The sequence below is a fragment of the Zalophus californianus genome, chromosome 14, assembly GCF_009762305.2.
Source record: "Zalophus californianus isolate mZalCal1 chromosome 14, mZalCal1.pri.v2, whole genome shotgun sequence".
Taxonomy (NCBI): Eukaryota; Metazoa; Chordata; class Mammalia; order Carnivora; family Otariidae; genus Zalophus; species Zalophus californianus.
The window spans coordinates 93,629,896-93,642,390 of NC_045608.1; the positions used below are offsets into that span (position 1 = coordinate 93,629,896).

A 12,495-nucleotide genomic window follows, 5' to 3' on the forward strand; every position below is an offset into this window, starting at 1 on the left:
GCTCCTGCGCCGCGGGCCTTCCAGAAGCCGGCATTTAACGGGAGCATCTGGGTGCGTCTGTTTGTGCTCCGTTGACCTGCACCTAGCAGGGCTGGCGTGTGGGGGAGCTGAACGTAGCGTGCACCGTGGGCCTGTGTGGCTGGCCGGCCCTGAGCCGACGCTCTGACAAGGACTGGGACCCACCCGCCCAGGAGGGGCTGGAGTAGGAGGGGGCTCTGCTGTCACATTTGGCCCACGGGCCCCACAAAGCACCCCGTCAGCTTCGTGACGCGGATGAGCCCACAAGGTGTGTTCACAGCGAGGCCGGGTCTGCTCTCACCCGCCTCTCAGAGGGAAGATGGTGGGCGCCGGGTCCCTTTGTTGCTGAGCGCCCTGGCCCTGGCCCTCCCTGGGCCTCGGCTTCCCTCCTGCCCCCACCCCGACAGGAGGCCCAGACACTCGAGAATTCCTCAGGAAAGCCTGAGCTGTGCTTTCCACCAACAGACGGAGACCGGGCAGCAGCCAGAGCTGCCCCCAGCCGTCCAGGTTTGAGACCTAAAGCTGCGTTTCTCTGAAGCTGTTTTAAGAGGCACCGAGAACATGAGAGACTTGCTTACAGGAAGAATAATTTCGATTTCCTTAAGCGAGGGGTGGGTGGGGCCGCAGCCCGCGAGCCCAAGGCGGGTCTGGCCTACGCGGCCTAGACAAGCCTGCCCTGTCCCCACGTGGGGCACCTGGACCCCCATCCCCAGCGCACAATCATCCGTCAGCTTGGGGGGCTGGGGGGGTTAAGGATGCTTCTGCGCTCTGGAAAGTGAGCGGCTTTGTGGAAGTCTTGGTTGGTGCCTTTGAGAACGGGACGGTGTATTTTTAGTTTCCAACTATGTTTTCCTGGAGGAGACACGGACACTGATCCCTTGGGCCACTGGTCTGCATTTTATCACCAAGTGGGTTCATCTGGTGGGTAATTTGCTCCGGGACCTTGGGTGTCCCGAGAGGCTGGTGTGGTCCTGGCAAGCCGACGCTGCTCTGGGCTCTGTGTGACTCACATTTCCTCCCTCTGTCTCCACCCTCTCCCCTGCCCGCCCGCACTGTCAGGCAGAAAGAGGAGATTTTGTCTAATTTATTTATAATTTAGGATCTGTAAGACACATACATCTCTTCTTTGGAAACAGAGCAGGAGCAAAAACTAAGTATGTCTCGCTGTAATTGTTCGTTTGGGGACAGACTTCATAGAAGATGGGGAAGGGGGAGACCTTGGCAAGAGACTGACCTCAGTTAATTCAAAGTAACTACCCAGCCGGTCCCCACACAGTTGGCCGGCCATAGAGGGGCTTCCAAAGGCCAAGTACTCGGTTTGCAGACGTTCCTGCCAGTGTACTTCTCGAGGCTCCCTCCCTCGCAGGCCTGGGCCTGCAGAACACTGAGCCCTTTCAAGGCCTATTGGGAGCCTTTTTACTTTTTTTTAAACATGCAAACGGCCACTGGGGTAAGGTTAAAAATACCATGTTTTGCATTTCTGTATCCTGATGTGGCAAGAAGTCGTCACAGAAAGGATTTTATCGTTTAGCTGGCAGTTCCTGTGGGCAGAGGCAGGACCGTGGCTCCTGGGCTCTCACTCGTTAGAATAACTCTGCTCCCAAAACATACAGGCTTTGCAGGCACCCTCATTCGGCCCCTGCTCCCAGTGTTTGCACCTCGAGGCTGGAGTCACTGACAAGAGCCAGGACACACACCTGGGTCCAGGTCTGAGGACCATGCACTTTTTTCCAGGTCCTGGCATTTCTGCTGGGCTCGCACTCCCTTGACAAAGCTTGGCATGTAGAAACCCTCCCACATCTGGTGTGAGGCTGGGGCGGCGTGCCTGTGGACGTAGGCAAGGGGGCAGATTTCTGGGGCACTCGCTGCATGTGGCTCCCTCTCGCAGAGCTAGGGGCCTTCAGGCTCCGCCAGGCTCCCTGCCCCCACGTCTGGGCCTGGCACGTCCTCTCCGCCGGTGACCCACACACCACTGTTTGCTCTTACGAGTTAACAGCCAGGATGGCCTGAGCTAGTCAGAGGGCGGTGGTCTGTGGGGTCCCCTGTGCCTGGTGAAGGCACACGGTCTTGTGCGGTGGGCTTGACCAGGCATCCAGAGTGACCAGCTTCCCTCTACCCCTTTCTTCTAGACGGTCACCACATCTGGGAGATGGAGGCGAAGATGGACAGAGACCTGTGCAAGCCGGTAAGTACGGCCAGACATACAGCCCGTGGTGGCACCGGCTGGCTCTGGAGCTGGGGGTTTCCTGCTTGCGGGAGCGACGAGACATACCAGATGGAATAACAGAGCACAAAGCGGACACTGTGGTAAAGCGCTTCCTGAAACAAGTGTTCTCAGGACACAGCCTGCTGGAGGGCAGGACCCCTGCCCCCAGGAGGTGCTCCGTCCCCTGTGGGGACCGTGGGCTCACACCTGAGCCCCCCCGGTGATCGTTGTCACCAGGGGTCCCGCGGAAGCCGCTGTTCTGAGTATGAGTGGGCACCTCACCTGCCCCAGCATGCCAGGCTGCGTGAGGTTCCACCGGCGTCCTTGGCACCCATCACCAAGTAGACTCTTGTTTTGAGTATGAACTAGATGTGAAGTCAGGTCTCATGGTGCCACTCAGATGTGTGCTCATTCCCTCTGCCAGTTAGCTGGTGTGCTCGTAGGTGCCGGCAGGCCGCGGAGCAGGGGCCTGGCCTCGTGGAGGCCGCCGCACGGCTCTCAGGCCCACAGACACCCGGCGTGCATGCACCCACGCGGACACCCAGCCTCTCACAGCTCCTTGGTACTGCTTGCGCATGTGGGTACCTGCAAGGTCTTTCCTGCCCCCGTGGTTGTTGATGGAGGAGGGAGGATGGTCGTCTACAGGTCTGCAGTTCATGCTAGCCGGCACACCGTTCCTCATCCCCGGACCTTTCACTGGAGCCTTATGTTTAAAGTGGATTTCTCATAGACAGCAAATAGCTGGGTCTGACGGTCCGTCTGTTCAGTGGTGTATTTAGAACATTGGTGTTCAAAGTGATTATTGACAGAGTGGGATTAACCTCTCCTATCGCGTGTGAGTGTGTTTTGCTTGGTCCCAGAAAAGCAGCAGGGGACTTCAGGCTGACCTAAGACTGTGGCCAGCCGGTGACTGAAGAGGTTCAAAGTCCTCCCAAGCTCTGTAGCTCAGCCCACTGACCATGGTGGACGGGCGTGTGTGGCCCCTAGCTAACCCTGCTGACCATGGACAGGTGTGTGTGGCCCCTAGCTCAGCCCACTCACCGTGGACAGGTGTGTGTGGCCATTCTCACAGTGCAGGGAAATGGGAAGTTGGCTTACTCAGAAATAGTGCTCAGGGCAGGAACATACTGTTTTCTCAGGGCTCCCGGGGGCCTTGGGGTGTTGTAGCAGGGTGCACAGGGAGCCTTTGGGTGGTGGGATTTCTGACGCCATTAGGTAGGTATCTCTGCCCTGCGGCTGGTGGGACTCTGAGTCACGAGGGGGACCCCCAGCCACCATGGAGGTAGCTGTCTGACGGCTGCTCACTCACGGCAGGCCCGGGACCGCCCGGGTCCTCACAGGTGGCTCTATCAGGATGAAGCATCTCTACTTGGGACTTCAGCTTCCTTTTCCAAAGCTCTAATCCAACGGGTGTCAGATGGAAAAGATCCCTCCCTGGCCCCGGGGGGAAGCCTGTGCTCTGGAGCTCGCTCCCTTCCCGTGATGTCCAGGCCTCCTCCTGCACTCGGGACCTCACACGCGCACACACGAGCTTCTTCGGGTTCTGTCCCGTTTCCCGCCTGTCTGAGAAGCCCCTGGCTCAGCAGGCCCACCAGGTGCAGCCAGCTCACGGGTTTGTCGTAAACAGACACCTGGCAGTAGGACAGACAGCTGCAGGCCGCCTCCAGCAGCCTCCTGCATGCGCCCCAGCCCGCGAGGGGGCCCACCCGTCTCCCCGGAGCAGGGAAGAAGCTGCAGAAATCCGGTGGCTTTCCATATTGAGACAATTCCTGCCCAGTTTGCAGGCTCAGCTTGAGTGTCATTGACTTTTCTACTTATTTTGAATAGTTGTGTAGTTTAATGGAAGCTTAACAGTTAACGATTGGGGATTTTAAAAGAAACATAACAGTATGTGTGAATGAGGATGTACTTTAGATTTACTAGCCATTCTTCTTATCTCTTAATCGAGGTTTACTTTTAAGTATTATTTCTAATCATAAAGGAGTATGGTGTTCATTGTGGAAATTTTGAAAATATAACAAAGTATAAAAAAGAAAGCAGGCACCTTGTGTAATTTTATCCCTGCTAACGTTTGGTCCTGCCAGGCTTTCCTTGGTGTGTGTGTGCGTGTGCATGTCTGTGGGCGTGTGTGCATGTGGGTCTGGGTCTGGGTGTGTGAGTGCCTGTGCATGTCTGTGTGCATCTGGGTCTGGGTGTGTGCGTGCGTGTGCATGTCTGTGTGCGTGTGTGCGTGTGGTCTGGATCTGGGTGTGTGAGTGCATGTGCATGTCTGTGCGTGCGGGTCTGGGTCTGGGTGTGTGTGTGCCTGTGCATGGCTGTGTGTGGGCCTGGGTCTGGGTGTGTGCGTGCGTGTGCATGTCTGCGTGTGGGCTTGGGTCTGGGTGTGTGCGTGCGTGTGCATGTCTGTGTGCGTGTGTGCGTGTGGGCCTGGGTCTGGGTGTGTGAGTGCCTGTGCATGTCTGTGTGCATCTGGGTCTGGGTGTGTGCGTGCGTGTGCATGTCTGTGTGCGTGTGTGCGTGTGGTCTGGATCTGGGTGTGTGAGTGCGTGTGCATGTCTGTGCGTGCGGGTCTGGGTCTGGGTGTGTGCGTGTGTGTGCATGTCTGCGTGTGGGCCTGGGTCTGGGTGTGTGCGTGCGTGTGCATGTCTGTGTGCGTGTGTGTGTGTGGGCCTGGGTCTGGGTGTGTGCATGCGTGTGCATGTCTGTGTGGGTCTGGGTCTGGGTGTGTGCGTGTGTGTGCACACATTCACACGCACACACATGCACTCATTATGTCCCAGGCAATTTGTAAACAAAGGATTGTGCTGTATGCGTGGCTTATGTGCTGTTGTGAGTGTAGACGGGAGTTTCTTAAAGCAAGTTGCGTGGATGCGTCGAGTGCCATTTGTAATCCCTGCTTTCCCTGTGATGACAGATGTTCTGTTCCTGACTCTTTCCTGCATCTCCCTTCCCTGCTCCCACGAGGACGGTGCTGTGCACAGTGTATCTATTTGGAAAGCTAGAGCATATCGGCCTGGGCCCGCATCAGAACAGGGCCCCAGTCACTGGAATTCATAGAAACCAAACCACAAAGTCGAACCTGGTCCGGGGGCCGCCCTGTCCTACCCGGACCTCCTGCTTCTGCCCGTGTGACGCATCATACACACTTCTTGCAGACTCTCCTGTTGACGGCTCCTCGCGGCTCAGTTTATGTTGAGCCTCTGTGTAGGCAGGACCTCCTCTCTGTGTCTTCCCTTCGCTTCTTCTGTGGGGTCCGACTCCATGCACTCTGTGCTCCACCGGGGCTCGCTGTCGGGGAGGGCCGGCATCCCCTGCAGGGTTCTCCCATGTCATCGAGTCCTCAGACGTAGTCTGTCTGCCCTTCCTGCTCCCGTGCCGACGGTGAGGCAGAGACGCAGAGCGACCCGGAGCCAGGCCCTGGCCACGTGTGCCCCCGCCCCGTGGGACCCGCGCTTTGCCCCACTAGCTCCACGTCTGCAGGGTTCTTCTTGCTAAGGGGACGAGACGCGCAGGCGGAAGGAGATGCGGCTCGTTGCCTCTTCCAGACGGGACATGGTCATTGAAGCACTGAAGCCGCTTTGGAGTGAGCGTGGCCCCAGGGGGTGGAGCCCAGAGGGGCCCTGCTGTCCGTGCGCACCCTCGGCAGCAGGCTTCTGAACCTCAGTTTCTTTGTCTATAAAAGGAGAAGGTTGGGCCTAAAGTTCTCTTCAGTTTTGTTTTAACATTCTTAGGATTCCATTACTAACATGATTCAATCCATTTTGCTATTAAACTGGGTAATAAGCTACAGCTTCTTTGACAAAAACCTGATTCAATGGATTTTTCTTGTTTTCTCTACTTGCTAACTTAAATCATTGGACAAAAAAAAATCGAAGAAACATTTTGGATGTGAAAACCTGTCCCGCAATGTGAAGTCGAGCACAGCGTGGGCACCTGTGGAGACCTGTCCCCTGACTTTGGCCCCTGGCGTCAGGCAGAGAGTGGTGCGCACACCGACCCTGCTGGGACCCGGGCGGCCTGGCCCCCGGCCCGTGTCTCCCGTAATGCCGCGCGCCCCACCTGACTCATTTCAGACCTGTACTCGAAGGAGCATAATCTTTGTGACAAGGTTGCCAATTTGCGCTTTAGACTGTGAGAGGTTAACAGCGCCCACCATAAGCCATTCTGTCCCTGTTTGTGATTTCAAACTGTCCACGCCTCTCCCAACCTGCTCACGTTGCGCTCACCCACCTTCCATCTGAGGGAGTCTGGGAGGCCGTGGCAGGCGTTGGGCCTTCGTCACAGAACCGGTCCCCGAGACATGTCTCCAGGAAGCACCTCCCCCGGGTCTTCATCGCGTTACCTGAACAGGTGCTCACCGTGCCATCTGTGAGCCCAGTGAGGGACTGTTTTAGTTTCCAAAGGTCACTGGCCCTTTTGGTTTGGGCAGGCAGACGCGTGGGGGGTCTTTCGAGGACCTCTCCTGCCACGTGGCCATTCTGCCCTCAGATGAGCACCAGCGGCTTCGCACGGGGATGAGTCGGTGGCGTCTGAGGGGAAGCCCCAGCCAGCCCGCTGCCCCTGCCCCCCCAGCGCACACCACCTGTCAGCTCCGGTGCTCAGGCTGCCCACGTGGGGCTGGCAGGTTCAGTCTGCACGCACATGTGCCTGTGTCACAGGCAGGCTGTTTGTGGGCATCTTCTCCTCAGCAGCTGGGACAGCCACTGGGGAGCTCTGGAGGGGCCGCGCGGGCGCGCCGTGTCTGAGCCTCTCACCGTCTCCCTCCTCTCTGCCATTTCTCACCAGAACTCGCTGGTGGTTGAGATCCCGCCTTTCCGCAATCAGAGAATAACCAGCCCTGTGCAAGTCAGCTTCTATGTCTGCAACGGGAAGAGAAAGAGAAGTCAGTACCAGCACTTCACCTACCTTCCTGCGAACGGTAACGCTCTCTTTCTAACCTTAAGCACTGAAAATGAACCAAGGGGGCACTTTTTCTAAAAGACACAGGAATGCCAAGATGTTGTCGCCGTGAAACTGTGTGGTTGCCTTGTACGTTTAAGCTGCATTATCATCCCGTTAGCAAGACCGTGTCTTCAATTCTTAAAAAAAGAAGTGAAGCTTTCCGTGTATTTCCCTTTATTACTGCTGTGGGTGGGGGCTGCATATTGGGGTAATTACTGACCATTTTGCTGGCTGCTTGCAAATATAGAACAGCCCAGGGGGAGAAAAAGTACAGCCCTTCTGTGCTCAAAAGCTGAGGTGGTCTAGGTGTGTGTTTAAATTCTATAGATGTTTAAGGTGGAAAAGCAAAAAGTTATAATTATTTTGCAGGTGCCTTTAGAAATAAACCTATGCTATTGAGCCTAAAGGCTAGTGCTTGATGTGGTCATTAACTAACATTAACGATTTCTGTGCTCATGTTAATGCCCCACATCACATTCTTCTATGAATAATTGCATTTCCTTGTGACCATGAGGCTTTCAGGCCCGAGCACCTTTTACTCAACTAAATACTGTCCTCGCTGAGACTGTTTCTACACCTTGAGGATAGATGCTTAGGACTTAGGAAAATCAGTTTGCCTTTTCTGCTTCTTAAGGTGTTTCCTTAAAGAAAATACCATGTGTTTTTTTTTTTTTACCCCCAGAACTAGTAGAAAATAAATGTGCTCTGCCTTGTCCTCAGAGCATCGCCTGGCGTTCTGCCTCGCGGGCCAGGGTGCGCGCTCAGAGAGCACGGGATCACTTGTCATCCTGGGTTCGGTTGTGTTTTGTGTCAGCTCAGCTCAGCCAATAATCGTTTTGTACAGTAGCTCTTCTAAAAACTTGGGAGATTCGTATAATTTAAGAGGGAAATTAGTGATACACTAAAAACTATTGTGAAAGCAGCCACGTTGCTTTCTTGGTAAAATCAAGATTCTCTGAGGGTTTAGTTCTCTTTAACCATAACGTGTCATTTACAAAATAGACTAGATCGTAGGAAGGCCTAGAAGAGCTGCGCTGATGTCAGCTAGAATTAACTGTTTTCTGGGCAAATGTTAGCTGTGCCTTTGAAGATTGGAGTAACGCGATCTTGTTGTAAAGTCACCACCTCAAAAGAGGGGACGCAAGCTATAGGACTGCTTGTGTGTGGAGTGTGTGCATGTGCGCGGCTCCCGCGGGTTGGGCGCCTCATGCTCTGTGACCCTCCTGGGCTTGCGTGTGCTCTGCCACGTGCTCCATCCCATCTGCTCTTGGAATGAGGGGCAATATATCTTACAAGAGAAAATATTTAGTCATTTTTTAAAAATGTAATGATTTTGTCCTAATTAAACTTCAAGCGTGGTTGACCAAAAATTGAATGTTTTAAAGAAAACCAGGCTTTATAAGAAAAATTGCTTTTTAAAGCAGTTTAGAAAATATCTCTCACATTAATGTTTTCTGCAGTCCCAGCACCGAGCAGTAACACGCTCTCCCGTGTTAGCAGGAGAGGGCCTATGCCTGTGACCTGCACCTCTTACAGGAGGGGACACAGCCCAAAGAACATGTTACTAAGATACTGGGGTGCTGAGGGCTCTGCATGTGCCATCCTGTCTCCCCGCCCTGCAGTGGGAATCACATGCTGCAGCCTCACCCCACAGGGACCTGACTGCCCTCTGCCCCGGGACCCCGTCCCCACGAACTCCGTCTGCCCCGGGGCCCCGTCCCCACGAACTCCGTCTGCCCCGGGGCCCCGTCCCCACGAACTCCGTCTGCCCCGGGGCCCCGTCCCCACGAACTCCGTGTGCCCCGGGGCCCCGTCCCCACGAACTCCGTGTGCCCCGGGGCCCCGTCCCCACGAACTCCGTCTGCCCCGGGGCCCCGTCCCCACGAACTCCGTCTGCCCCGGGGCCCCGTCCCCACGAACTCCGTGTGCCCCGGGGCCCCGTCCCCACGAACTCCGTGTGCCCCGGGACCCCGTCCCCACGAACTCCGTCTGCCCCGGGGCCCCGTCCCCACGAACTCTGTCTGCCCCGGGGACCCCGTCCCCACGAACTCCGTCTGCCCCGGGACCCCGTCCCCACACTGTTTTCTGTCCTCCTCACACCCGTGCTCTAACCCTTACCCCATGTGGATCCCCCGTCTGTAGCTGATGCTCCTCCCTAGACATAGTCTGTCCATCGAGCACTGGCCAGTCTGTCTGCCTCCATCAGGTGTCAGCATCATCCGCACTTCTGTCCTTCAGATTTGCTCCCACCCCTGAGCGCCCGAGGCATCCCTGCCGCCGGCCCTGCCCTGGCTTCCTGGGGTGGCTGGTATTGGGTCTGGCCTGCCGGGGGCGGGGGGATTTGGGACCACACCCACGCACCACTAGACTGTAAGCTCCCAAGAGCAGGGACCTCGGCTGGCATCTGACGTCACGGCTCAATCGCAAAGACGACCCTTATGTGGTTTTAAAAATAAACAAGAGAACGAATGAAAAAACTAGAACTCGGTGTGTCTGGTTTTCAGTTTGGTGTTTCTCCTCGCCGCGCACTCAGCAGGCCCACCCAGGCGTGAGCAGTACGGAGACCTGTGCGCTTAGCGCCTGCGCATCTGCGTCTCGGCTTAGAGGGTACCCCCGGTACTGCGCCAGGCTGAGCCTCCCACCTGAACACCGGATTGTCAGCTCAGAGTCAAAAGACACGTGCCGTGTGGACGGTAGCTTTGCAGGGACAGTTGGTTAGAAAGCATCCGACGGGTTCTGAGCTGTTTGTGGTACACTCCTTCTTGGAGGCCTTGTTTGTGAGGTGCTGCTGTGCTCACCTGGGTGGTGGGTCCCTTCACAGGTGTGCTCGCGTCTGGCTCGGGTCTGTCCTGCGTTTTCCAACAGCAGGTTCTTTTCAAGGTTATTAAACGTGCTGTTGATACATGCAAGGCCTTGGAAGTAAATCCACTTAAACCCTACCCGTAAAGTTCATTTTCATGTACAAATATGTAAAATCAAGTGCCCTTTTAGGTTTTCCATCAAAATTAGCTGCGGGTGCAGATGACGGTGGGGACCACCTCTCCTCGCGGTGGGAGACACACTGTGGGTCCTCAGAGGTATGACCCCACGAGGCAATGCCCCAGGAGGCCACCCTCACACAGAAAGGTGGGGCCGTCGCTGCCCGCACGTGGCCCCTGAGAGTGCAGGCATTGGAAGCGAGAGGATCAGAGTGTTTGTTGTTTGGGGGCACGTGGGGGGCACCCCTGTGTCACCCTCTAGTCACCTTCCCCACTTCTGGTCACAGCAGGCAAACTGATGCCCACCTTGCCCTCTGCCCACACCATCCGCCGTCTGAGGGGCCCCCCGTTTCAGTGTAATTGTCAACGGTCAGCCTGGACGAGGCCCATGAGGCCGAGCATGGAGGGCCCACAGGCTCCAGTTGGCCGTCTTCGGCTGCTGGTGCGTAGGGGGGCCCAGGACACTTGGGCTCCCTCACTGCTCTCAGGACTTGGCTCAGTGTTTGATGGGGGACGTGTTTCCGGCTGAATGAGAGGTGGAACAGAGTCACTGCCCGCCCAGCATCCCGGGGCAGCAGCTGAAGGCAGCAGTGAAAACCTCTGGTGTGACTCCAGAAGACGCTGCAAGGTGCACGCCGGGAGCCAGATGGGTTTTCTTGTCGCTTGTCTGTCACTGTTTTTGTTTGTGCCTAAACGCAGTCTTCTGCAAGGAGGACGCCCTGACTCCGGTTGGGCTGCGTGGGCTGTGGGCGCCCGGGTGCCGACCTGGAGACAGACTCTGCCCACAGCAGGAACGGTCCACAGCTGTCCCAGCTCCCGGCTTGAGGGAGGGTGGAGCAGACCCGGGCCTGTGGGCGGTGGCTCCTGGGCTCAGGGGGCAGAGTGTCGGTCCGCTGTGGCTCCGTGGGCTCACGTTGCCGATGGCCGCCCGGTGCCTGGCACCAGCAGCAGGGACAGGAGCTCAGACGGGAAGGGGCCCGATATTCCAAGTAGGGCCTCACAGTTAGGTTGCAAAGTCTGTCTCAAGGTGAGAAAATAAATCATGACACATGACCAAGTCTTGGAGAGTACGTCTTGGTGTCGGTTCTCCCTTGGCTTCCCAGAAGGGCCTTCCTGCTGACAGCTGAGCAGGGAAGGGTCCTGGGGCGTCCCCAGGATCAGGCGGGGATGGCTCTGGGGACACAGCTTTGTTGGGGGCCTGCCCGACCTCCGTGGACGGGACACGCAGTCCTCAGTGTGGGGCACTTCCTCTCACAAACCCTCTCGGGACTGTGGGAAGGAACCACCTCCACCCACCGGGAGGGAGGGAAGGTGCTCCGTGGTGGGGCCACACCTGGTGGGGATGGGCTCTGTGGGCCCAACGTGAGCGAGCTGGAGGAGTGGAGCTTCGTGCTTCCCTGCTCACCGCCGCACAAACGTGCGCTTACATTCGTGGCCCTCGTGAGACAGGGAGCTGACAGAAGACACACAGACCTCAAGAGGTGGAAAGACGGGTAGATTGTCTGTTTTCTGTTTGCGCCATTTAGTCCAAAAACAAGAGTATCCCCAGTGCCGAGGTGTCAGGCCTGGCTGCCAGCACCGGGTTCCCTGAGCAGCAGACCCCAGAGCCAAGGCTGCCGGCAGGAAGAGCCAGCCCGGAGCAGCCTGCGGGCCGACGGCCAGGCCAGTCCTCCCTCCTGCTCTGTGCACGCATCCAGCTCTCGAGGGGCGGCCGGGTGTGCGGTGGAATCCTGCCCGTCGTTCCAGGGGCTTCGTCTTCACAGCAAGCTCTGCCTGTTCTCTTGAGCTTCAGGCCTCATTGCTTTTCCGAGACCTTTGCATTAAAGTTTCCTCCCAAAGTGATGACCTCCACGAAATCAGTACAGATGCTGAGTAGTGAGGCTGTCGGGAGAGGCTTCGGGAAACCACGCGGCACACCTGTCCGGGCTGGGTGGGAGGGCGCCCTCGGACAGGCTCCTCCAGGCCAGGCCTCACCGGGTGCCCGCTCCTGTGGATGAGCAAGCAAGCTTGGTCCCGTGCAGAGCTCAGAGGCCATGGTTTCTAGGACACCGTGTTCCATGCTGCGCCCTGTATTTCTCCTGAAGAGGGCCGTGAGGCACGTGAGCACATGGTCCTCGATGCAAGGCCCTGCCTTGTGAGCGTTCTCGCCCCGCCTGACAGGAGCTGTGGAGGTGCCATCTGGGGAGCCACATGGGGTCCACAGCGGGGTCCCCAGGCTGAGACCCGCCCCCGAGCCCCCTGTGCGGGGTGCTGGAGCTTTACCTGTCCCAGAAGATCTGCAGGTTTCGAATAAAGCAGATTATGTCACATTTCTGACCATGGGTGTGGAGGGGTCGGGTCGGCCCAGGTGGC

At 57.0% G+C, this 12,495-nt stretch overlaps 1 protein-coding gene across 7 annotated transcripts in view; it reads left to right on the top strand.

Annotated features, from left to right (window-relative positions):
- Positions 1-12,495, top strand: part of NFATC1 (nuclear factor of activated T cells 1) — a 106,567-nt gene that overhangs the window by 52,257 nt on the left and 41,815 nt on the right. For 4 of the 7 annotated variants that reach the window (XM_027600795.2, XM_027600800.2, XM_027600796.2 and 1 more), the window contains exons 7-8: positions 2,148-2,203; positions 7,010-7,142. In XM_027600795.2, the coding sequence (XP_027456596.2) occupies positions 2,148-2,203; positions 7,010-7,142 (189 nt within the window). Of the gene's footprint in view, positions 1-2,147; positions 2,204-7,009; positions 7,143-8,625; positions 9,629-12,495 lie in introns of those variants that run through there. The other 3 variants (XM_027600793.2, XM_027600794.2, XM_027600801.2) reach the window with 2 other exon arrangements.